We start from the raw sequence: 26,216 nt of genomic DNA, 5'->3' as shown, positions 1-26,216 counted from the left end.
CACACAGCACCCTCACATTCACACTCCCATACTCTCACAACACTCCCACACTCACACTCCCACACTCTCACACAAGCACGCTCACACACTCTCATACTGTCATACACAGCATTCCCACACTCACACTCCCACACTCTCACACACAACACTCCACACTCCCACACTCTCACACACAGCACCCTCACACTCACATTCCCACACTCTCACACAGCACTCCCACACACTCCCACACTCTCATGCACAACACTCCCACACTCACACTCACACTCACACACTCTCACACTCACCCTCCCACACTGACACTCTCTCACACACACACTCACACACTGACACACTCTCACACTCCCACACTCCCACACACTATCTCACACACACTCCCATACTCATACACTCCCACACTCACACTCACACTTCCATACTCACACTCACACACACCCTCCCATACTCACACTCACAACACTCACGTTCACACACACACTCACACTGACACACATTCACCCTCCCACACTCACACTCCCACACTCAGACTCACACACACTCATACACTCCCACACTCACACTCACGTTCTCACACTCACCCCCCACACTCACACTCACACAAAACAATCACATTCACACACAACACTCACACACTCTCACACTCATACTCTCACTCATACACTCCCACACTCACACACATTCCCACTCCCACATTCACACTCACACTCCCACACTCACACTCACACACTCACACTCACACTCCCACACTCACACTCCCACACTCACACATGCACACTCACACTCCCACACTCACAAAACACTCACAAAACACTCACACTCACACTCATACTCCCACACTCACACTCCCACACTCACACTCACACTCCCACACTCCCACACTCCCACTCACACTCACACACACACTCACACCAAACACACACACTCCCACTCCCACTCACACTTCCACACTCCCACACAGTCACAATCACACTCACACTCTCACACACACTCCCACACTCACTCACCCTCCCACACTCACACACACACAACACTCACATTCACACTCACACTCACACACTCTCACACTGACACACTCACACTCCCACACTCACACACACACAACATTCACACTCACACTCACACACCCTCCCACACTCAAACACAGAACACACACACATGCACACACTCCCTCACCCTCCCACACTCACACTCACACAACATTCACACTCACTCCCACACTCACACTCACACACAACACACACAACACGCACACAATCCCACACTGACACACTCACACTCTGACACACTCTCATACTCACCCTCCCTCACACACACTCACTCCCACTGACCCTCCCACACTCACACTCACACAAACACACACACACTCCCACGCTCACACTCATACCCACAACACTCACACACTCACACTCAGACTCCCACACTCACACACACACATTCCCACACTCGCACTCTCACACTTCCACACACTCACACTCACACAGTCACACTCACACTCTCACACTCCCACACTCACTTTCACACTCACATTCACACTCTCACACCCTCCCACACTCACACTCACAGTCACACACAACACACTCCCACACTCACACTCACACTCCCATACTCACACTCTCACACTCACCCTCCCACACTCACTCGCACTCCCACACTCTCACACTACCACACTCACCCTCCCATGCTCACACTCACACTCACACACAATAATCATACACTCACAACACACACTCACACTCACACACACTCACACCCTCACACACACACTCACAACACTCACTTGCACTCACACACTCCCACACTCACTCTCACACTCCCACACTCCCACACTCACACTCTCACATGCTTCCACACTCACACTCACACACTCTCACACACACACACACCCTCACGCTCACACACAACACTCCCACACTCAACACACACTCACACTCACCATCCCACACTCACACTCCCACTCTCACACTCACACTCCCACACTCCCACACTCACACTCACTCTCACACTCACTCCCACACTCACACTCCCACACTCACACTCCCACACTCACACCCATCCTCCCACACACACTCACACTCACACACAACACTCACTCTCACACTCACTCCCACACTCACACTCACACTCCCACACTCACACCCATCCTCCCACACACACACACTCACACACAACACTCACTTGCACTCAGACTTACTCACACACCCTTCCACACTCACACACACTTACACTCACACACAACACTCACACTCACACTCACACACTCACACTCACACACTCACAAACACTTCCACACTCACACTCCCGCACTCACACAATCCCACACTGACACACTCCCTTACTCTCACACACACTCCCACACTCACACTCTCATATATAACACTCCCACACACACAACACTCACACAATCCCACACTCACACACACTCACACTCATCCTCACACATTCACACTCACACAAAACACTCTTATGCTCACACACACACAGAAGTCTCACATTCACATATAACACTCCCAAACTTACACTCACACTCCCACACTCATATACTCAAACACAACACTCACATTCCCACACTCACTCTCAAACACACACTCCCACACTCACATTCACACTCCCACACACACACTCCCAGACTCCCACTCCCACTCTCTCACACACAGCACCCTCACACTCCTACTAACATTCCCACACTCTCACAACACTCCCACACTCACACTCCCACACACAGCAGTGTCACACTCACACTCCCACACTCACACTCCCAGATTCTCACACACAGCTGCCTCACACACTCCCACACTCTCACAGCACCCTCACACTCACACTCCCGCACTCACACACAGCATTCTCTCACACTCTCACAACACTCGTACACTTGACACACCCACACTCTCACACACAGCACCCTCACATTCACACTCCCATACTCAACACTCCCACACTCACACTCCCACACTCTCATACAAGCACCCTCACACTCACACTCTCATACTGTCACACACAGCATTCCCACACTCACACTCCCACACTCACACACAACACTCCCACACTCACTCCCACACTCACTCCCACACTCTCACACACAGCACCCTCACACACTCCCACACTCTCACACACAACACTCCCACACTCACTCCCACACTCACTCCCACACTCTCACACACAGCACCCTCACACTCACATTCCCACACTCTCACATAGCACTCCCACACTCTCACAAACACTCCCACACTCACACTCACATTCCCACACTCACACACACACTTCCACACTCACATTCACACTCCCATACTCTCACATACAACACTCCTACACTCACACTCACACTCCCACACTCACACACTCCTACACTGACAACCACACTCACACAACACTCCCACACTCACTCAGACACAGAAGAGTCTCACACACTCACATATAACACTCCCACACTTACAATCACTCTCACACTCCCACACTCACACTCATGCTCCCACACACACACTTCCACAGTCACACACAACACTCCCACACTCACACACAACACTCCCACACTCACACTAACAGTCCCACACTCTCACACACAACACTCCTACACACTCGCACTCACACTCCCACACACTCACATTCCCACACTGACACTCCCACACTCTCACACACATCACTCCCACACTCACACACACACACAGAAGAGTCTCAGACACACTCACATATAACACTCCCACACTCACACTCACACTCCCACACTCACACTCACCCTCACACTCATACACAACACTTCCACACTGACACTCACACTCCCACACTCACACACTCCCACAGCCACATTCACACTCTCACACTCACACACAACACTCCCACACTCACACTCCCTCTCAGGAGTCTCACACTCACACTCACATATAACACTCCCACACTCACACTCACACTCCCACACTCAAACTCACACACTCACACACAACACTCACACACTCACCCACACTCACACTCACACACTCCCACACTCTCACACAGAACATTCCCATACTCACACTTCCGCATTCTCACACACATTCCCACACTCACAGTCACACTTTCACACACACTCCCACACACTCCCACACTCTCACACATGACACTCCCATACTCACACTCCCACACTCACACTCCCACACTCTCACACTCCCACATTCTCACACATAACACTCCCACACTCACACTAACAGTCCCACACTCTCACACACAACACTCCTACACTCACACTCGCACTCACACTCCCACACACTCACATTCCCACACTGACACTCCCACACTCTCACACACATCACTCCCACACTCACACACACACACAGAAGAGTCTCAGACACTCACACTCACATATAACACTCCCACACTCACACTCACACTCCCACACTCACACTCCCACACTCACACTCACCCTCACACTCATACACAACACTTCCACACTGACACTCACACTCCCACACTCACACACTCCCAGAGCCACATTCACACTCCCACACTCACACACAACACTCCCACACTCACACTCCCTCTCAGGAGTCTCACACACTCACATATAACACTCCCACACTCACACTCACACTCCCACACTCAAACTCACACACTCACACACAACACTCACACTCACACTCACCCACACTCACACTCACACACTCCCACACTCTCACACAGAACATTCCCATACTCACACTTCCGCACTCTCACACACATTCCCACACTCACAGTCACACTTTCACACACAACACTCCCACACACTCCCACACTCTCACACATGACACTCCCATACTCACACTCCCACACTCACACTCCCACACTCTCACACTCCCACATTCTCACACATAACACTCCCACAGTCACACACGCACACACAACATTCCCACAGTCACACTCACACTCCCACACTCCCACACTCTCACACAGAATACTCCCACATTCACACTCCCACTCCCACACTCCCACTCCCACTCTCTCACACACAGCACCCTCACACTCACACTCTCATTCCCACACTCTCACAACACTCCCACACACTCCCACACACTCACAGCAGCATCATACTCACACTCCCACACTCACACTCCCAGATTCTCACACACAGCTGCCTCACACTTACACTCCCACACTCTCACAGCACCCTCACACTCACACTCCCACACTCTCACACACAGCACTCTCTTACACTCTCACAACACTCGCACACTTACACTCCCACACTCTCACACACAGCACCCTCACACTCACACTCTCATACTCTCACACACAGCATTCCCACACTCACACTCCCACACTCTCACACAGCACTCCCACACACTCCCACACTCTCATGCACAACACTCCCACACTCACACTCCCACACACTCACAGCAGTGTCACACTCACACTCCCACACTCACACTCCCAGATTCTCACACACAGCTGCCTCACACTCACACTCCCACTCACACTCCCACAATCTCACACACACAGCACTCTTTCACTCTCACACTTCCACACTTACACTCCCACACTCTCGCACACAGCACCCTCACATTCACACTCCCACAACACTCCCACACTCACACTCCCACACTCTCACACACAGCACCCTCACACTCACACTCCCATACTCTCACACACAGCATTCCCACACTCACACTCCCACACTCTCACACACAACACTCCCACACTCACACACTCCCACACTCACACACAGCACCCTCACACTCACACTCCCACACTCTCACACAGCACTCCCACACACTCCCACACTCTCATGCACACTCCCACACTCACACTCACATTCCCACACTCACAACAGTCCCACACTCACACTCCCACACTCTCAGCATGCTCACACTCACACTCCCACACTCTCACACATAGCACTCTCACACTCACACTCACAATCCCACACTCACAGCACCCTCACACTCACACTCCCACAGTCTCACACAGCACTCCCACACACTCCCACACTCTCATGCACACTCCCACACTCACACTCACATTCCCACACTCACACTCCCACACTCACACTCCCACACTCTCAGCATGCTCACACTCACACTCCCACACTCTCACACATAGCACTCTCACACTCACACTCACAATCCCACACTCACAGCACCCTCACACTCACACTCCTACACTCTCACACACAGCACTCTCACACTCACACTCCCACACTCTCATACACAGCACCCTCACACTCCCACTCCCACACTCTCACAACACTCCCACACTCACACTCCCACACACACACAGCAGCCTCACACTCTCCCACACTATCACAACACTCCCACACTCACACTCCTAGACTCTCACACACAACAGCCTCACACACTCCCACACTCTCACAGCACCCTCACACACTCCCACACTCTCACTCCCACACTTTCACAACACTCCCACACTTACACTCCCACACACACAGCACCCTCACACACTCCCACACTCTCACAAACAGCACTCCCACACACACTCCCACACTCACACTCCCACAGTCACACTCCCACACTCTCACTCCCATACTCACACTCCCACACTTTCACACACACACACAGCACTCTCACCCTCACATAGGCACCCACACACGTTCAAACATGCCCACACTCATACGTACTTACAAACTCATTCACACAATCACCGTCCCATTCTCACACTCACATCTTCTCTCATGCACTCACACACTCTCACACACACTGTCTCAGTCACATACACTCACATACACTCTCATACTCATGCTCATTTACACACTTACAGATGCTCACTCAGGCACATATTCGTGCACACTCACATCACCAGCCATCTTCACCCCTTCTCCCCACCCTTCTCGTTCTCACCACCTTCCCCACTCTCTAATGGTCACAGACTCGCTAAAGAGTAGCAGAAACAGAGGAGGCCTCCAGGTCTCTCTGGAAAGTTTAGGTATCTGGGACAGGAAGAAGTAGGGGCAGGGAGCTCTTGCTGTCCAGCGTGACAGAATCCCCAGGGATGGCGGGGAGCTGAGGCCTGGCAGCTCAGGTACAGTGTGCGGATCACTGGTGCTACCAGCCACCTTCTCATCAGGAGAAAGGAAAAACCCTTCAAAGTGGTTCTTTTCAGCTAGTGCCCCCCAAATCACAGCCCTGGAAATGAAGGAAAGGAGGAGAAAGAAGCATGACAGAGCAGGTTCCTCTGACCACTTCAGGAGAAGCCCAGGGGCCCTGCTGACTGCCTGGTCAACCTACAGAGAACCGAGCTCTGGCCTAATGATTAGTGTGAGGAACCTGAGGCCTCCGAACAAGAGGGAGGCCTTAGCAGGCACTCCCATGTTCCCACTGCGCCCCAAACACAGAGCACACACCCAGTGGGAAAGAGAGGATGTGCTCCCCATCCTCTGGTAGGCCAGGCTGTGAGCTGTGCCTCCTGCACCTGAGACCTGGGTCCAGCCTGAGGCCAGGGTGAACACCAGCTCTGGGGAGGGAAAGCTCAGTCCCACCAGCACTGCTGGAGGGTTTGTCTGGGTGTCTGCCCTGCCTTGAGTCTGTGCCCCGTGAACAGTGTGTGGCTTGGAGGCTGAGAGCAGAAGGTGCAGTCACCCGTCCTGTTCCAGAGAGGCCTGCATGGTCGCCCTCCCCACGCCTCCCCTGCTGATGTTGTTTGTCTCCCGGGTTAGCAGCAGGGGAAGTGAGGTTAAAAACCCTGGGCTGGGTGGGGGTGGAGGTGCCTCACTGCTCCAAGAACTGCCTGGGGGAGGCTTCTTCCCCTGAAGCAGGAGGCCTGGCGTTCTCTGCTCTGGCTGGGTGGTCCAGCCCAGCCCTACCAGCACCCTGGGACCGCCTGAGGAAGAGTGTGTGTGTGTGAGAGTCCTGTGTGAATTTGTTTCCATGTGTGAGTGTGTATGCATGTGAGTGTGGGCACTGTGTGCATGAGTGTGCTTGTGTGTGTGTGCTTTGTGAATGTATGTGCATGTGTGTGCATATGTGTGCATACCTGTGTGCGTAAGGGCATAGGTATGAGGACATGTGCATGTGAGTGCACATGTGTGACTGTGCAAGTGCGTGAGTGCATGTGTGTCAGAGTATGTGTGTGCATGTGGGAGAGTGTGTACCATGCCTGTGTGTGTGAGTGCATGTGTCAGAGTGTGAGTGTGCACATGTGAGAGTGTGTGTGTACTGTGCCTGTGTGTGTGAGTGCATGTGTGTGTCAGAGTGTGAGTGTGCATGTGTGAGAGTGTGTGTACCATGCCTGTGTGTGCGTGAGTGCAAGTGTGTGTACTGTGCCTGTGTGCGTGTGTGAGTGCACATGTGAGTGTGCATGTGCACGTGTCAGAGGCACTAGCACCAGGGCCTCAGCAATGTCAGGCCGGTTGCTCATTCTGTGCCTTTACACTGTTGACTGCCTTTGTCTGAATTTCTCAATGCTTTTCCTCTCCTCTCACTTTCTCTCTCAAAGCACCTCCGAAAGAACAGGAAGTTGGGCGGAAGTGAGTCCCACATTGTATAGGTGAAGAAGCTGAGGTGTTGATAGAGGAAGTGATTTTATTGTGGTGACATAGGATACAAAAAGGAACACTGCTCTGCCCCCAGCTGCCCCAGCCCTCTCCCCGAGGTCTCCTTAGGCCTCCTCCCAGGCTCCAGAGCCCCTTCCTCTCCCCCTTCTCCCCTCCCAGTCAGGGATCCCATCTAACAATAAGAGATAATATTGACCAAGTGCGCATTAAGTGGCAAGCACCATTTGTGTAGTGTTACTGGGCCAGAGAGCCAGGGATTGAATCTTAATTTGGTCACTTACTAGTTCTGAGACTTGGGCAAGTTACCTATCTATGTCTCAGTTTACTCATGGGTAAGATGGGGATAAAAGTAGCACTGAGGGTTGTGGTGAGGATTAAATGAGTCCCCATACTCAGAAGGCTGGCTGGTTCCTGGAGATGCTGCACGGGCCCTGACTGCCTTGATCATGCTCACCATCATCACCACTCTCTACTGCCTCCCAAGTGCTTGGCTGCCCCCTTGGAGAACTAACTCAGCTCAGAGATCGACTTGGCCTGTGCTCAGTCCCTCGGCTCCACCCTCTGCCTGGCTCGCCCTGGGGTGGCAGGAGGGCTTTTCCTTCCCTCCTGTGGGGCTTCCCTATCCCCTTCAGCTTCCTTCCCTTGGAGGCCCTCAGACCCATGGCCTTAGTGCAGAGGTCCACACTCCCCACTTTCCAGGCTTCCTTCCCACTTTCCCCTTTTTTCCACTTCACCATTTACTCACTGGGTGACCTGGAGCCAGCGAGTTCATCTTTCCCTACATTAGTTCCTTCCTCTGTAACCTGGGATGACTAATACCCCTCCCTGCGGATATCTGTGGAATTGAATGTATTTATGAATGCAGCGCCTGGCATACAGTGGGTACCCAATAAATATCAGCTTCATGCCCCCTCACTACTCATGGTCCTCACTCCAGATTCATTCAGATCACTCCTGACTCCTGACCCTTGACTCAACTGTGCCTTGCAGATTGGAGCATCTCTGATGTCAAGCAATGTGGGCAGTGGCTTATTCATCGGCCTGGCTGGGACAGGGGCTGCCGGAGGCCTCGCTGTGGGTGGCTTCGAGTGGAACGTAAGGAAGCTGGTTTGGTTTTTCCAGAATAATGAGAGTCTAACCCACCTCCGTCTCTGGCATTAGTGCTGGGAGGATCCTTAGGGATGCCTAGGAGGCTGCATGGTGAATTGAGAATCCATTTCACAGATGAGGAAATCAACGTCTGGAGGAGACAGAGGGATCCATGCAAGGTCACACGGGAGGACTGGGGTCAGGTCCCAGGTCCCTTATTTCTCTGTTTGGGGGCCTCCCACAGCACAGCGCTGCCTCTGGGTGGGAAGCCGCCCCTCTGTCTATATCCGGGACCTGGATATCTTCTTCTCCCCACTCTCCCAGGCAACCTGGCTGCTCCTGGCCCTCGGCTGGGTCTTCGTCCCTGTGTACATTGCAGCGGGTGTGGTCACAATGCCACAGTACCTGAAGAAGCGATTTGGGGGCCAGAGGATCCAGGTGTACATGTCTGTCCTATCTCTCATCCTCTACATCTTCACCAAGATCTCGGTAGGTGTCATTACAATGTGGCCGTTGTGTCTGGAAATGCTGATTTGGGAATTGCTGAGTGCATCACCATGTGCGTGTTGCTGAGGGGAAGCTGACAATCCATTGAAAAAAAGGAAGGCAGGACCTAGAAACCTTTAGCACATGCTCCCCCTCAGCACTGGGGTACTCAGAGATGAATGGTAAATGTTTTTGGAGTGAACGACAGCCATTACACTCAAAGAAATCACCATCCAGAGTTCATTCATTTATTTTTTCATTAATGGATTATTCATTCATCAACTGTGTGTTAGTTGCCGAGATTTTTTGGAGTTAGAAAAGTCTTTAATCCTCCTCTATTGACCTAAACTCAGGAAACAAACCTAGATAGGTCAAATGACTTGCCCAAGCCCACACAGAGGGCTAGCTCTAGAACTGAAACTGAAGTGTGGGTTCCATGACCCAGTCCAGTCTCCTTCCACTCTGTTATGTTTTAGACCCCGTAACAGGTTCACAAAACAATCATGGAATGGGACCCACAAGCACACACTAAAGGGAACTGGGTCACTCCGTTGCCAGGTCCAGGGCTGAAAAACACTTTAAGGCCCTTGTTCCACCAATGTTTGAGAATCACCCTAAGTCAGCTTAGGCTCAGGCTATAAGCCCTTGTCTGCTAATAAACCCAAGTATGTTGATGAGTCACATCCATGTCTATCTGCACCAGGGCTCCTGCCGCACTGGGTCAGCCGTGGGCCATCTGGCAGCCAAGTAGGCTCTGCTCTGCCAGGGAGCAGCCAGTAACTCTCTGGTTCTTCCTGTCTTCTACTAAATGGCCTCTTCTTCTCCACCCCAGCACCTTCCTTCACTTCCTCAGTCTTCCACTTAATTCCTCACCACTCCCTTCACATCTAGCAGACTACGCAATTAAATTTTTCTCAGTTTTGGGACTTTATACAGTACTTCTCTGCTTTAAAGCCTCCATGGTGCCTCAGTGTCTGCAAGATAAAGCCCACACTCTTTAGCATAGCACTTAAAGCTCATTTTCATCATGTGATGAGGGCTGAGGATGCCTGGTGTTGCTGGGCAGGCAGGGGACGTGTCCACACAGCCCTACTGAGGGCCTCGGGTGTCCTGGCCTCTTGGGTCCTGGCTCTTTGCAGACTGATATCTTCTCTGGAGCTCTCTTCATCCAGATGGCATTGGGCTGGAACCTGTACCTCTCCACAGGGATCCTGCTGGTGGTGACTGCCATCTACACCATTGCAGGTAGGCAGAGGGAAGGTCATGTTGGGCTGCCGAGACTGACACAGGAAGAGGGAAAGAGGGAAGCTTTTGACTGGCAGAGACCACCCAGAGAGAAAGACTGAAGGAGAGACAACCAAAGAGAGACAGAGAGACATAACACTGATGCTGACAGAGAGAAAGAGAAACAGGAGAGGTAGAGACAAAGAAAGGCTGAGACAGAGAAGTAGAAGAGAAGAACACAGGGGAACAGAATGAAAGACACAGGGACAGAGACCAGGGGGATGAAAAGGGCAGAAATGGGAGGAGGAACGGGTCAAGCAGAGAGAGGGAAGGACAGACAGTAGTAAATACCAGAAAAGACTAACTGCCCAGGGAGCAAGGTAGAGAGGGGTACTATGACCCAAGCCAGAGTCACTGCAGGCTGCCCCAGGCAGAGACCACAACCCACCTCCTCCTGTTTCCTCTAAATCTCCTCGCACAAGGTTGGGCACCATGGGAGACCAGCTTGGGAGGACAGCCTTACTTATGGTTAAGTTGGGGTCCAGAGACGGGGTAGGGGGCATTTAGATGGACATTGGGAGGAGAAAGCAGGGAGTATTCCTGGCAGAACTACAAGCCAAGGAATGGACTTGGGATATTAAACAATAAGACAGAGCTGTGGCGTGATGGCCACAGTCAGCTGCTGTCAAGACAGAAAGAAGGGACCCCAGCACCTTTGACTGTGACCAGCCGGCATCCTGCCAGGGAGGGAGAGAGGGGAGCACTGGGTGTGGAGAAAGGCAGGTGGCCAGAGTTCCCGTGCTAAGAGGGCTCTGTGTCTTCTCTGGTCTCCCCAGTGTGGCCATGCATAGAGCAGGCAGCCAGAGAGGACCCCAAACTGGTGCTGACTAATGAGCCCTCTCCTTGGGTCCCCAGGGGGCCTCACGGCCGTGATCTACACAGATGCTCTGCAGACGGCGATCATGGTCGGGGGAGCCCTGGTCCTCATGTTTCTGGGTAAGAAAGAGACCTAAATACACCCCACCATCATTCTTAAATTCCTCTCTGTCCTGTCTCTGTCACCTCCAGAGTTCGATTGAAACTTTCCAGTGCTTAGAGCCATGTGAGCCATGTCCCCTCTCCAGGCTGCGGCTCCCAAAGATCAGGGTTCTCGCTACTTCAAACCAAGGGTCTTGAGCCCAAGCCCCATCTTCCTCTTTCACTCCCAATCCCCACGTCAGTTCCAACCTGAGAGCCCACATGAGGCTGGGGGCTGGACATGCTGAGTGACAGGCTCAGTGGGGTCTCAGGGCTGCTTCACTCACTGTCTCCTCACAGGCTTTCAGGATGTGGGCTGGTACCCAGGCCTGGAGCAGCGGTACAGGCAGGCCATCCCTAATGTCACAGTCCCCAACACCACCTGTCACCTCCCACGGCCCGATGCCTTCCACCTGCTTCGGGACCCTGTGAGCGGGGACATCCCTTGGCCAGGTCTCATTTTCGGGCTTACAGTGCTGGCCACCTGGTGTTGGTGCACAGATCAGGTAATCCCCAGCCAGGCTTAGCCTGAAGTGGGGTGGCTTCCTGCAGAAAAACCCAGCGCCTGCATGCACAGAGGGTTGGACCTCATTCTGGGATTGTGACTGGACTGGAGTAGGGGCAGTCATGCCCAGTGTCAGGGCTCACCTGTGGCTTAGTGAGCATTTCCTCAACCTGAGCTGCACTCCTCATTTGCTGCCCTTTCAGGTCATTGTGCAGCGGTCTCTCTCGGCCAAGAGTCTGTCTCATGCCAAGGGAGGCTCCGTGCTGGGGGGCTACCTGAAGATCCTCCCCATGTTCTTCATCGTCATGCCTGGCATGATCAGCCGGGCCCTGTTCCCAGGTAAGAGTGAGTCTTGCTCTCTGGGTGTTGGGATCTGGGGCTTTCAAGGAGTGTCTGGAGAATGGGAATTTGTCCCTCGGCAATGTTAGACCAGAGCAGGGGTTGGCAAGGTTTGTCTATTAAGAACACATAGCCAGGCATGGTGGCATGCACCCATATACCCAGCTACTTGGGAATGATGAGGATCCTGAGTCCAGGAGCTTGAGTCCAGGAGGTTGAGGCTGCAGTGAGCTGTGATTGCCCCACTGCATTACAGTTTGGGAAACAGAGCAAGAGAAACCCTGTCAAAAAGAAAAGAAAGAACAGAACAGAACAGAACAAAACAGAACAGAACAGAAAAGAAAAGAGAGAGGGAAGAAGGGAGGGAGGGAGGGAGGGAGGGAGGGAGGGAGGAAGGAAGGAAGGAAGGAAGGAAGGAAGGAAGGAAGGAAGGAAGGAAGGAAGGAGAAAGAAGAAAAGAAGAAAGAAAGGAAGAAAAGAAAGAAAGAAAGAAAAAGAAAGAAAGAAAGAAAGAAAGAAAGAAAGAAAGAAAGAAAGAAAGAAAGAAAGAAAGAAAGAAAGAAAGAAAGAAAGAGAGAGAAAGAAAGAAAAGGAGGAGGAGGAGGAGGGAAGGAAGGAAGGGAGGGAGGGAGGGAGGGAGGGAAAGCAAAGGAAAGCAAAGCAAAGCAAAGAAAGGAAAAGAAGGCCGGGCACGGTGACTCACTCCTGTAATCCCAGAACTTTGGGAGGCCGGGGTGGATGAATCATGAGGTCAGGAGTTTGAGATCAGCCTGACCAACATAGTAAAACCCCGTCTCCACTAAAAATACAAAAATTCGCTGGGTGTGGTGGCACGTGCCTGTAATCCTAGCTACTCAGAAGGCTGAGGCAGGAGAAACACTTGAACCCGGGAGGTGGAGGTTGTAGTGAGCCGAGATTGCGCCATTGCACTCCAGTCTGAGCGACAGAGCAAGACTCCATCTCAAACAAACAAACAAAACAAGATAGAAAGAAAAGAAAAGAACACATAGTAAGCAGTTTAGGCTTTGTGGGCCAAACATATAATAAATATTTCAGTAGAAAAAAATGTGAATCAGGTAGAAAGTGTATGGGCAAGAAACTTACCAAAGACCTGGACACCATTTGCCCCTTGACCTTGAAGACACGGGTCCCTGTCAGTCTCCAGTGAACATTATCCTGTAGTTTTGGAAAGCAAATACTAGGCCAACCTGAGAAGGCACAAGATCATGGACTCTAACTGCCATCACTTCTTCCACAGACGAGGTGGGCTGCGTGGACCCTGATGTCTGCCAAAGCATCTGTGGGGCCCGAGTGGGATGTTCCAACATTGCCTACCCCAAGCTGGTCATGACTCTCATGCCTGTTGGTGAGTCTCTCCTCCCCAGCCCACCCTGCACTCTCACCTCCAGCCTCCTCCAATCTCCATTGCCCAGGAGGGATGGCACTAACATGGATGGGAAGAGGGAAGAAAACTATTCACCTCTGCACCCCCATCCTAACACACACACACACTTTTTACAAGCATTTGTACAGAAGACATCAGCTCTGTGGGTAGGTTCTGGAGATGTAGAGATAAAAGGCAGGCCCCTGCTCAGGCATCACGTGGTCTCCAGGGTGCCTGGACTTGCCAGAGGCACAGTCCAGTGGAACCAATGTGGTGACCCAGTATGGGTTAAGGGAGCCCTAAGGAGGAACCTGACCCAGCTGGAGGATGTCGGGAAGGTCTCCCAGAAGGAAGGAAATGGAGCTGCATCCCGATTTAAATCTTAGGCAGACACAGCCGGAGGGGCATAGGAAATGTCATTCTAGGGATGAGAAGCTGTGCCTGCAAAGGCCCAAGGTGAAGAGAGGGCATGAAGTATGAGCTTAAAGAGGCCCAGTGTGGATGCAGGAGCCAGGAGGAATGAAGACAACCTTCCTGGTGGAGATGTCACCGCCAAGCCTTGTTCTGGAGTGGAGTGCTGGGACACTGGGGGGTTTTGGTCAGAGAGAGCATGACTGGCTTTGTGTTTCAGCAAGACCAGTCTGCGTGGACGACTCTGTATGAGGCAGGCTTGGGGGTAGGCAGGGAGATTGTCCATGGGGTGTTTGCAGTGGTCCAGGTAGGTGGACCAAGTCGGTGACATCAGAGATGAAGAGAAAGGATTTAAAGATGTTTGTGAGGTTGAATTGACAGGACTTGATTTGAGGGATAATACAGAGAAATCCTAGAAGGCTCCCAGATCTTGGCCTTTAGATGGTGGTTTTATAATGATATTGAGATTAGGGACATACGAAGAGAGGTAGGATTATGGAGGGCAGCAGAGAGTAGAGATATTCCCTCCTGTGGTAGAAGGAGGAGTAAATCCAGGCAGTAGTGGCCATGGAGGGAGGCCCAGCTAGGACAGAGCTCCCCTGAGGGGCAGATTGGAGGTAAGCAGGGAGGGGAGCAGAGCAAGGGTCTCAAGTAGCCCTAAGCTCTGCTGTGGGGCTCGAAAGACAATAACTAAAGAGGGGAACAGAAGTCCCCAGAGGGAGATGGGCACCTGAGTTTGGAGCACTTGAGTCTGAGGCACCTGTGGCGCTCCAAGGGAGAGAAATGGACATCAGAATGTGGTTAAATATATGGATTTGGAGGGAAAGAGGACTGAGGTGGGACCCGGGCTGGGATGATCTCCCCAGGGGTGAGCACTCATATCTCTAGAAGCTTGGTCACCGTCAGAGAAACTTCTATATCAGTGGGCCCCATCCTCCCTTGTTCAAGTGGAAAAATAGGCCCAGAAATGGCAAGGAGCTAGTCCAAGGATCATACATACAACTGGTTACTTGCAGAGCCAGGAAACAAGCCCAAAGCTGCTACCTCCCAGGCCAGGGCTTTAGCCCAACACCACCATGTCAATGAAGAAGGTATAGAAACACTAAACAGATCCACCCAATTATTAATAATCACCTTTCTACTCTCCCCAGCAGCGACTCACTAACCAAGTATCTACAAGCTGTGAAACCTAGACTGAGATGTTAAAGCTTCAGAGAACCTAGTCCTACATGCCTTAATAGGATGGATGAGGAAACTGAGGCTCAGGGTGGGAGGTGGAGGGGCAGATGAGTCATGCAAGGCCACATAGAAAGGCAGGGAGAGAGCCTGGGCAGAACCCAACCTGTAGTTCTGTGGTCTTGGATTTCTTATCTGTGCTGGATGGGAGCCTCATCCAACCCCTTCCCTCTCTCATCCCCACCCCCAGCTCCTGACTCTGCAGAACGCTCCAACAGCTTCTGTGGTCCTGGCAGAGTCGGCCTTAACAGGCCAGCCGTTCACATGAGCCTCATCTCTCCCCAGGTCTGCGGGGCCTGATGATTGCCGTGATCATGGCCGCCCTCATGAGCTCACTCACCTCCATCTTCAACAGCAGCAGCACCCTGTTCGCCATTGACGTGTGGCAGCACTTCCGCAGGAAGGCAACAGAGCAGGAGCTGATGGTGGTGGGCAGGTGCGCTGGCCCCTCCTTCCTTCCTTCCCAAGTGCCCTCTCCCCTCTCCCCTGCCCTGGGTTACCCTGAGCAGGTGTGGCTGGGTTGGACCCTGGACTGGCAGCCAGAGCACTGGGTTCAAGCTCCAGCTCTCCACATGATTTCAAGTAAGTCCTTTCCCAACCCTGGACCACTCCTTCTTTCTGAATAATAGGAAAAAACACCTCTTCCCTGGTAACTTTATCTTGGAATTGATCAACAGGGTTATTGAGAGATTAAAAAAGTACTTAAGAAATGAAAGGTAAACTGTGTAAGCACAAGGAAATTTAGCAAGCAGCTCACCCAAGGTATTCCCAACCAACTCTGGATGTTACGCCCGGTTAAAAAAAATGCTATTAATTTAATCCATCAGATTCACTCTGAACATCTACGATGCATCACATCCCACATGCAGGGGACCCACGGATGGGTCATATGGCCCTGCCCTCAGGGTGCTCACAGTTTAATAAGAAAGGTGGAAACACAGGTAACACAGCAAGGTATTTGCATCAATGGAGATTTTCACGGGAGGGCTGTCTCCAAATGATGCAGAGCCTTGGACACCAAGCTAAGGAATTTGAACTTTATCTGTGGATAACAGTTTTATGCTTTTAAAAGCCTAAGTTGGTGGCTACTATTTTTGGTTTTCCATAGGCTGGAGATTTGTAGTTCACATAAGGTTAAGGGGCCCTTTTTAAAATCTTCGTTTCATAATCGAAGGTTCCCTTACTTGGGTTTCTGGACTAAAGTTCTCCCACTTTGTGGCTAGGAAATTGAATTGAGGAATCTTGCTTTTTCGCATCTCCCTGCCTTTGCACTCACTGTTCTTTCCACCAGGATGCCTTATGCCCAGGGCTGCCTAATGGATTCCTACTGCCTGCTCATCTGTGCACCCCCAGCCCTAGGCAAGGGGACTGGCCATTGCAGGATCTGAGTGCAGGACAGATTGTGCAAAGAGGAGGGGGACGAGCGGCAGGGAAGCTACTTGGGTAGCTGATGCTCTAGTGGAGTCTAAGAGAGGCAAAATGGGAGGAAAAGGAGAGGAGAAGACAGGTATGCAGTGACATGTCAAAAGAAGCATTCCTTATGTGTGCACATGAACTGGTTTTGCTATCATTTCCTCAGTCAGTGAGGTTCGGGCTCTATCTACTGGTCATATGTGTTATTGCACCCAACACATCCAAGAAAAGTTTTTCATCTACTTCACACATCTGCAAAATCATACATGCAGAATGCTTTGGGGACTTAGGTCTGAGCCACAGTTTGTTGAGAGGGAGTCAGGTGAATAAGTGGGATTCTTTCCCAAGATCAATGCCACAGTAAGGGAGAGAGGATCAGCGCCTGGAGGAGGGAGCAGTTCCTGGAAGCGGCAGTCATGCTGGGAAAGAGCTGCCTTACATCGGGCTGGGATGGAAAAGAGGGGAAGACATGCTACGCAGAGACCAGAGACCTTTTACTGGGGCGGGGGTGGGGCGGAATGTATGAATTCCGCCGTGAACAGCAACAGCTGGGTGACGTGACCTTGAAGGCATCTAATATATAAGTGCCACGGAGGCATTAGAATTATGTTTCTTCAATTCCACAATTCCGATATTCCGGGATTTTGAGACTAAGTTTCTGAATCTTAGTGTTTGAGATTCTGGCTGCCAACCTTCTCTGATCTAGTGACTGTGCATTTCCCTCCCTTCTCCCTTCCTGGTTCCTGCCTATGACCTTCACCCCACACCACACCATGCCCACCCGAGTGTGCCTCAGTGCCCTGTGCTCTCTCTGGCAGAGTGTTTGTGGTGTTCCTGGTTGTCATCAGCATCCTCTGGATCCCCATCATCCAAAGCTCCAACAGTGGGCAGCTCTTCGACTACATCCAGGCTGTCACCAGTTACCTGGCCCCTCCCATCACCGCTCTCTTCCTGCTGGCCATCTTCTGCAAGAGAGTCACAGAGCCCGTGAGTGCAGTGCACTGTCTTTCACATACAGCAGAGGGGCTGGAGACCTGGTCTCTCAATCACCTGGTCTCTGTGACCTTGGGAAAATCCACTTCCCCTCTAGGTTTCCATTTTCCTGACCATAGCATCTGGCCTAGATTCATTCATTCACTCAACAAACATGTATCAGTCTTATAATGGCAGCTCCAGGGATGCAATGGTTTATGAGATTCATATAGCTGTGCCATCGCTGGGCTGGCAGAGAGATAACTGAATAAGCAATAATAATAAAGTATGCTGGCTGGTGGGAGAGTAAAGAGCACAAGCACCTAACCTATGGGGCTCCTGGGAGGGGTCAGGGAAGACTTCCTGGATGAAGTGACATCTGAGCTGAGGCCTGAAGGATTAATGGGAGGGGGAAGAATGTTCCAGACACAAGGAACAGTGTATGTGAACGTGCAAGAGAGACTGTAATATCTCTAGGGTCTGTTCCATCTCTAACACTATAAGGTTCTATGTGTAAGCAAAATAACAGCAATGACAATGATGATGACAAAGTGTGACCTTACAAGGGTTCCTGCACATGCATCATTCATGCAACGGCCCTGAAACCTGAGAGAATCTGGGAGGAAGCAAGGGGTACCCCAGGACTGGAGGCTTGGTTACTCCCCAGGATAGCCTAGAAGAGACAGGCTGGCTGTACCCTGAGAAGCTGATGGATATCACGGACACCGCTCCACAAAAACAATGTGAGAGTTCAAGGTCATTGAAAATGAGGTCATAGAACCCCCTCCCTTGATAGTACACCTAAGCAAGTGTCTACTGTCTGCACAGGTCTCATCTCACTGACAACGGTGCCACACAGCAGGACCTGGATGAACTCTGGGTGTTTCTGCTCATTCCAAAGTTTTTGAAATCAGGATCAATATCTCCCATACTCTTACATGCTGGGAACAGGTACAGGTTAGGGCCAAGTGGAGGTATAAAGAAGAAAGACATGAGAGGTACCAGAGCTTTTCTTAAAAACAACAACAACAACAAAAGGGAAGTCTCTATTCTGATTTCTGATTTATCATAATAGAAGGTTGGGAAGGGGATCCTGGTATTCCCTGATTATTACAAAAGTTTATTCCATTGTAGTTGAATATTAACCATCTATTAATTACTTAGTGCTGTCTTAATTTTATGAATTTTTAAATTACTGTCCCCGATGAGACAACTCTGAGTCAGCAAGGCTGAGTCATTCGTTCAGTCAGTTCACAATGGAGCCAGGATTCAAATCTTAGTCTATCTGACTCTACAACCCCTATGCCACTGTGCCTTTCAGTCAAGACAAAGTCTCAGTACTAATGGGGAACTCATTTCCCCATTAGTAGATGGATTTTCCCAGCATGGTAATAAACCAGTGGGAGACAGATTTGGGGACAGAGTAGTTTTACCTTCCTAGGGTCTCCCACCCGGATCGCACCTCAGCTCATGTCTGCCCTCTTTCACAGGGAGCTTTCTGGGGCCTCATGTCTGGCCTGGGAGTGGGGCTTCTGCGCATGATCCTGGAGTTCTCATATCCAGCGCCAGCCTGCGGGGAGGTAGACCGGAGGCCAGCAGTGCTGAAGGACTTCCACTACCTGTACTTTGCACTCCTCCTCTGTGGGCTCACTGCCATCGTCATCGTCATGGTCAGCCTCTGTACCACTCCCATCCCCGAGGAACAGGCAAGTGTTGTGCTCATACTGAGGCCCTCCAGAAATGCTCTCCCTTCCCCCATAGCCTGGAATTCCACTGCTGACTTTTACTTTGTTGGGTTATGGTCTCCCCTCTGGCCACTCAGATGTCCTTGGGAGGGAAAGTTCCTTGGGCTATGAATTCCCCAATGAAAAGTAATTCATTCAACTCAAAAATGACTCAGTGAGTACTTACTATGTGCTAGGCACTGTGCTGGGCTTACAAAGATAAATGGTCCCTGCCAGAGTTTATCCTCAGGGGGAAACAGAGCTGACACAAGCTGCCACTATACAAAGAGAAAGTGCAGAAGGGCCAGGCTCAATCGGAGGGGCCAAGCACAGAGGGAGAGGCAGTCACCTCCTGGGGGCCCAGGGAGGGCACACTGATGAGGACACTTTGAATTAGACCTTGAAGAATGAATAGAGAATTTTAAGTGGCCAAGAAACAAATACAAGAGAAAAGAAACAGAGAGCTTATTAAGTGAAGAACTCAAATTGAAATCCTCACCTCTCACAAGCAACAGCCCTTGAACACTGATGCTTGGTCTTCTGCGGCCTTTTTTCCTTACAGCCTAGAGCTAGAGCTGCTGAAATAAAAGACCACTGATTGGGTGACTTAAGCAACAGAAATGTATGGTTTCACAGTTCCAGTAGCAGGAAGGCTGAGATCAAGGTGTCTGCAGCGTTGGTTTCATCCAAGGCCTTTCTCTGTGGCTTGTAAAAAACTGCCTTCTCCTTTTGTCTTTACACGGTCTTCCCTTGTGCCTGCCTGTGACTGAATCTCCTCTTCTTTTAAGTCATAATGGATTATGGCCCATCCTGGTGACCTCATTTAACCTTAATTGTCTGTAAAGACCCCATCTCCAAATACAGTCACATTCTGAGGTACTGGCGGTTAGGATTTTGACATAGAAATTTTGGGAGGACACAATTCAGCCCATAACAGAGCCCATGCTGGAAGTCAGTCCCTGAAACACGGAGTGGATATCAGGGATAATACTCTTTTGATGGATGGTGCTTTAGAGTTTGCAAGATGACTTTATACCCTTGGTTTCACTGATTCCCACAAAAAAAGCAGGGCCTTCCCAGGCTGACTTTTCCAGTGGCTCACACCAGAAATGAGCCCCTCCTCCCGCTGAATCTTCAACCTCTTCTCCATTGCCTGTTTCCTCCCTCTTCATCCTGAAGTCTTCCTCAATTGAAAATCCTTCCCTGAATCCTGTTATCCTCTAGTTCCTGCTGCCTCCCTCTCCTCCCTTCAACAGCAGACTTTTGCAAAGAATGGTTTCCTTTCCCAGCCTCCACTTCCCACCTCTTGTCTGTTTCTCAGCTGCTGCTGTCTGGCTGTTGTCCCCAACATTCCGCTGACATTTCGCTCACTGAAGTCACTGATAACATCTTATTGCTAAAATCAAAGGTCATGTTCCTGTCTTTATTTTAAATGAATTCCCAAGAGAACTGGACACTACTGACCACTTCCTGCACCCCAAAGACCTCTCTTCTGTTCCCTTCCATGAAATATCTCTCCCCTAGGTTTTGTATTTTTGTTGTTTGTTTGTTTTGACTACCCTTCCAATCACTCTTTTGACTTCTTCACAGGCTTCTCTGTCTGCGCTGAAAAATCAGTGTTCCTTAGGAACCCATCTATGGCCTATAACCTCTCTCACCCTACAACACTCCTGGGCTATCAATTCACCACTTTCTATGTAAAGTTGACTCTCAATTCTCTATCTACAGCCAAAACCCCTCTCCCAAGATTCAAACCAAAAATCCAACTGTCCCCTGATGACATACAGAGACATAGTCCATATGCTACTGGTGACACCCAGTAGAAGTATTAGGTAAGGTTTATTGAGAGATACTTATAAGCAAGGAAGCTTCCCAGGCTCTCATGATCCCAGAGAGATGCATGCCTGGGCCCAGCATAGCGGAAAGTAAGAAGTTGGGAGCAGGATAGGGGATACCCAGCTCAACATGCACCAGAAAGCTGCCTCAGAGCTCAGGCAGTGGTAAGTCCCACACCACCGATATGAGGCAGAGAACTGCTGCGTTTTATTTTGCTGAGTCACCAAAAAGGAGAAGAGAGAAAGTCACCAGGGCCATCCAAGGAAGTAAGTTTTATTTCTCCTCACCTGAACATCTCCACTAGGACGACCTGCAGACTCCTGAAGCACATCATCATATTTGTGTGTGCACATGTTCTCTCTCTCTCTGTCTCTGTCTCTATCTATCTCTATCTCTCTTCTTTCTCTCACCAGCACTAATACCCACTCCTTGTCCTGTGTTCTTTATTCCTGGGAGAGGCACCACTACACGTCTGGTCACCCAAGGCAGGAACCCTGGAGCTGTATTAGCCTCTCCCATGTCCCTCACCTGGCTCTTTCAGTCAGTCACACTGTTCTGATTTCACCTCCTTTATCCATTTCCTCAGGTGTCCATTATTTTTGGCTTCATTTTTGCATTATCCTCCAATCTGGACCCCTTTCAATTCACTCCAAGAGGTCTTTGAAGATTCTGGCACTTACAGTCTCTATCTTCTTCTTAAAGTCTGCAGTGACTCTCCATTGCCTACAGGGTTTTTGCTCTTTAAGTTACAACTCCTCAGCCTGACCTTTGAAGCCTCATTCTCAAGTGCCTGCCTCCCTGTCCAGCCTCGTTTCCCTCAGTCTGTAAAATCCATGAGGACAGGACTCAGGTGTGTTTTAGGTCTGTATTCTAGCACCTGGCACAAGCCTGGGGTAGAGCACTTGATGTAGAGCAGAGAGTGTTCATATTTGAAGAAAGAGGAAGTCAGGGCTAAGATCCAAGCCTTGGGCAAGTCTAAGATCAAACTTGACTCCCAGTGCTGGCCTTGTTCATTGTACTCTTTGCTGTTTTTCGGATGGCCTTCCACAAATGGGCCTCTGTTTTTCTACAGCATGACTTCTCTCCAAGGCAACTGACTCCAGTGTCTTCTTTCCCTCCAGCTCACACGCCTGACATGGTGGACTCGGAACTGCCCCCTCTCTGAGCTAGAGAAGGAGGCCCACGAGGGCACACCGGAGATATCCGAGATACCAGCCGGGCAGTGCCCCGCAGGAGGTGGAGCAGCGGAGAACTCGAGCCTGGGCCAGGAGCAGCCTGAAGGTAGGCTGCGGCAGGCCGGGGGATACTCATCACAGAGGAACAAGTGGGCACAGACTTATGTCGTGGGTGGCCTTTGGGATGGGGCCTCTGAGGAAGCCCAATAAATATCACCCTAACTCCCTTCCCACATGGCTATTGAACTATTAGAAAAATAAGATAAATGAGTTAGGTAGATGGGAGCCAAAACAGTGCCCTCATTACTGATCAAGTGTAAGTGGAAAGAGTTGGTTTATATCTGTGGGGAGATCCACTTCTTAATACTGAACCCCCATATTCCACGGAGGTACCCATCCAGTCACCAGCAGATCTGATCGGGGCACAGAATAAAGAGGGCATGCTTGGCTCAGCCCTGTCCTCCCTATAAAGAAGGGCAGGGCTGAGCTAAGCATGTCCTCTTTATCCTTCCCAAATCCACCCACACGGAAGTCCCTTCTCCCCTAGGCTGAATGAGTACAAGGGCAGAAAATCAAAGAATGTTACACCCACGGGGTTCCCTCCACATGGAAGGAAACATGAGGCATGACAAAGAAACCCCTCACCCGTGTCCCCACCACCACTTTTCTTTATTATTTATTTATCGCTCGGGGCTCAACAAGTCTGCCTACAGTCATACAGAAGCGTGGTTGTCCCTCGTGGGATGAGAGCAGCCATGCCTCCATACAGTTGTTTTGTTTCCTGAGGTTCCTCCAAAACACCCTCCCACACCTCCGGGTGTCTCCTCGAGCTGCCGATGAGCCATGTGACATATGAAGTGCATCCCTGGGGGTTCCTACATGTGTTAGAAGAGTATGTCAGCTAAATCTACTCGAAGGCCACACAGTATCTACAGTTGAAAATTATTTTAAGACATGATTTGAGGTACCTGTGTTAGACACAATGCAGCTATCACCTTCCTGAGTTAAACGAAATAACAATATTAAAACATTCTAATGATAGAGTGAAAACATTATAAAGATTTTTTTCAATTAAAAAAATCCCAAGGAAAATGTTAAACTCTATAAAGCTCTACCTGGGTGACAAAATAATCTATATGCCAAATCCCAGTGACATGCAATTTACCTATATAACAAACCTGCACATGTATCCCTGAAACTAAAATAAAGGTAACAGAAAAAAAAAAAGTGTCCCAGGAAAATAAATAAATAAATAAAATCCAAAAAGTTAAATAAGTTTGCAAATTAAAGTCCGAAATCAATCTCTCTTGCCTTTGTGAATTAAAAATTCAAAGAAATTTAATTCTTAGATCTATTTTCTGCCTCAGTGAAAGAAGGTCTCAATACAAGTAGATGAATAAGACATAGTCTCTGTCCCCAAGGAGGTGAGAATCTCTTGGAGGCAAACAGGTAGTGCAAAGATGTAGAGTTTACACTAAAATGGACAAAAATGTCAATAATGTAGTAATATTGGGCTTTTAAACACAATGGTATGCCATTGTTTATAACATCCAGGCAGAGAAATAAAATGCATCTTCATGTGAAAAAACAGTAAAATCATTAAGTTTTTTAAAAAACAGGTCTCAGTGCCTGGATGGAGTTAGGGTTCCCTCAGCAGCTGCAGCTACTTTCTCTCATTGGATTGGCCGTAGCTCTAGTTTTATACCAGCCTCTCTGGGCCAAACTTTAAATATTTCTAGTGAGCTAAGAGCATAGACAGGATTAGCAAAGCATCACTTGCTGCACCAGCATGGTTGGCAATGCCATGCCACTCGGTTCTCGTGCCTTTGCCAGGTTTGAGGGGCCCTATACTTTCCTCCAGACCTGCAAAGGATTCCACCTTTCTTGAGGCCCTTCACCTTTGCTTAAGGCCTTGATTCTAGAGAAACAGCCACTTGCCTAATGTTAATGACATCACAACCCCCACAATCCCACCAAGGTCTAAGGCTCAAAGCTTCTTCCCAAGCTACGGCAGTTAAAAGCCAATAATCCAGTATAAAAAGCTATTCATAACGATGGATATAATTTTTTCCAAACTTTCGTGGTTAAAACTCACATAGGCTCACTTCAGAAGATACTACCAAAGATCAACATCACCCTGCCTGGTCTTATCAGTTGCCCCTATTACTTCATGATATTTTGCTTTGCAAATATATATATATATATATATATATTTTAAACTGCTCCCCCATCATCATTGCAAAGACTGGGTCCTGGGCCTTGTAAAACTTATGGTATTCAAGAAAGCAATCTGAAAGCATGAGCTTTTGTAGATGAGGCAACTGCCAAGAGAAGGAGGAAGGAAGAAGGGGCAAAGCTGCAAAGAAGCTCCTACAGAGAAAGAAGAAGGAGACAGCTTGTACTTTCCCACTGCTGAACCCCAGAACTAGGCAAACTTACAGAGTCACACAAATGAACCTACTCCCTGGTTGGTCCCCAGGCCAAGGGACAGAGTCGTCCCTGGAGAAGCCGAGAGGAATGCCTGCTCCCTGTGGATGACTTGCTCCCAAGCAAGAAAAAGGAGGCACCAAGTCAGCCAAGAAGTCCAATGAGAGAAGCTCACCCCCCTTCACAGACCACCACCATGAGGAAGTAGAAGGGTAGGGAAAGGCTGGTGCTATTATACATTAAAGCTCCTTCCCTGCCCAGAGAAACAAACATCAGAAATAGGGAAAAGGCACCCTGTCTCAAAAAACCTGCAGGCAGGCATAAGCCAGGCAGTATAATGTTGAGTCCTGAAAAGGAAAGTTAAAAATATTTAAAGGAGGCTGGCACAGTGGCTCATGCCTGTCATCCTGGCACTTTGGGAGGCCAAGACAGGGGGATTGCTTGAACTCAGGAGTCAAGACCAGCCTGGGCAACATGGCAAAACCCCGTACCTACAAAAAATGCAAAATTTAGCAGGGTGTGGTGGTGC

The 26,216-nt window shown here is 50.1% G+C and overlaps 1 protein-coding gene across 1 annotated transcript in view; it reads left to right on the top strand.

Annotated features, from left to right (window-relative positions):
- The window catches only part of LOC105495008 (solute carrier family 5 member 9), a 64,823-nt gene that overhangs the window by 30,930 nt on the left and 7,677 nt on the right, over positions 1-26,216 (top strand). Inside the window, exons 4-14 of the mRNA XM_011764127.2 lie at positions 9,440-9,544; positions 9,863-10,027; positions 11,164-11,269; positions 12,164-12,244; positions 12,566-12,771; positions 12,974-13,109; positions 14,368-14,475; positions 16,426-16,576; positions 18,372-18,540; positions 20,016-20,231; positions 23,207-23,366. Of these exons, the coding sequence (XP_011762429.2) occupies positions 9,440-9,544; positions 9,863-10,027; positions 11,164-11,269; positions 12,164-12,244; positions 12,566-12,771; positions 12,974-13,109; positions 14,368-14,475; positions 16,426-16,576; positions 18,372-18,540; positions 20,016-20,231; positions 23,207-23,366 (1,603 nt within the window). The remainder of the gene's footprint in view (positions 1-9,439; positions 9,545-9,862; positions 10,028-11,163; positions 11,270-12,163; positions 12,245-12,565; positions 12,772-12,973; positions 13,110-14,367; positions 14,476-16,425; positions 16,577-18,371; positions 18,541-20,015; positions 20,232-23,206; positions 23,367-26,216) is intronic.

Source organism: Macaca nemestrina, chromosome 1, assembly GCF_043159975.1.
Source record: "Macaca nemestrina isolate mMacNem1 chromosome 1, mMacNem.hap1, whole genome shotgun sequence".
Lineage (NCBI taxonomy): Eukaryota > Metazoa > Chordata > Mammalia > Primates > Cercopithecidae > Macaca > Macaca nemestrina.
The sequence above is the reverse complement of the archived record's forward strand: the minus strand, read 5'-3'. Positions and strand labels throughout refer to the sequence as shown.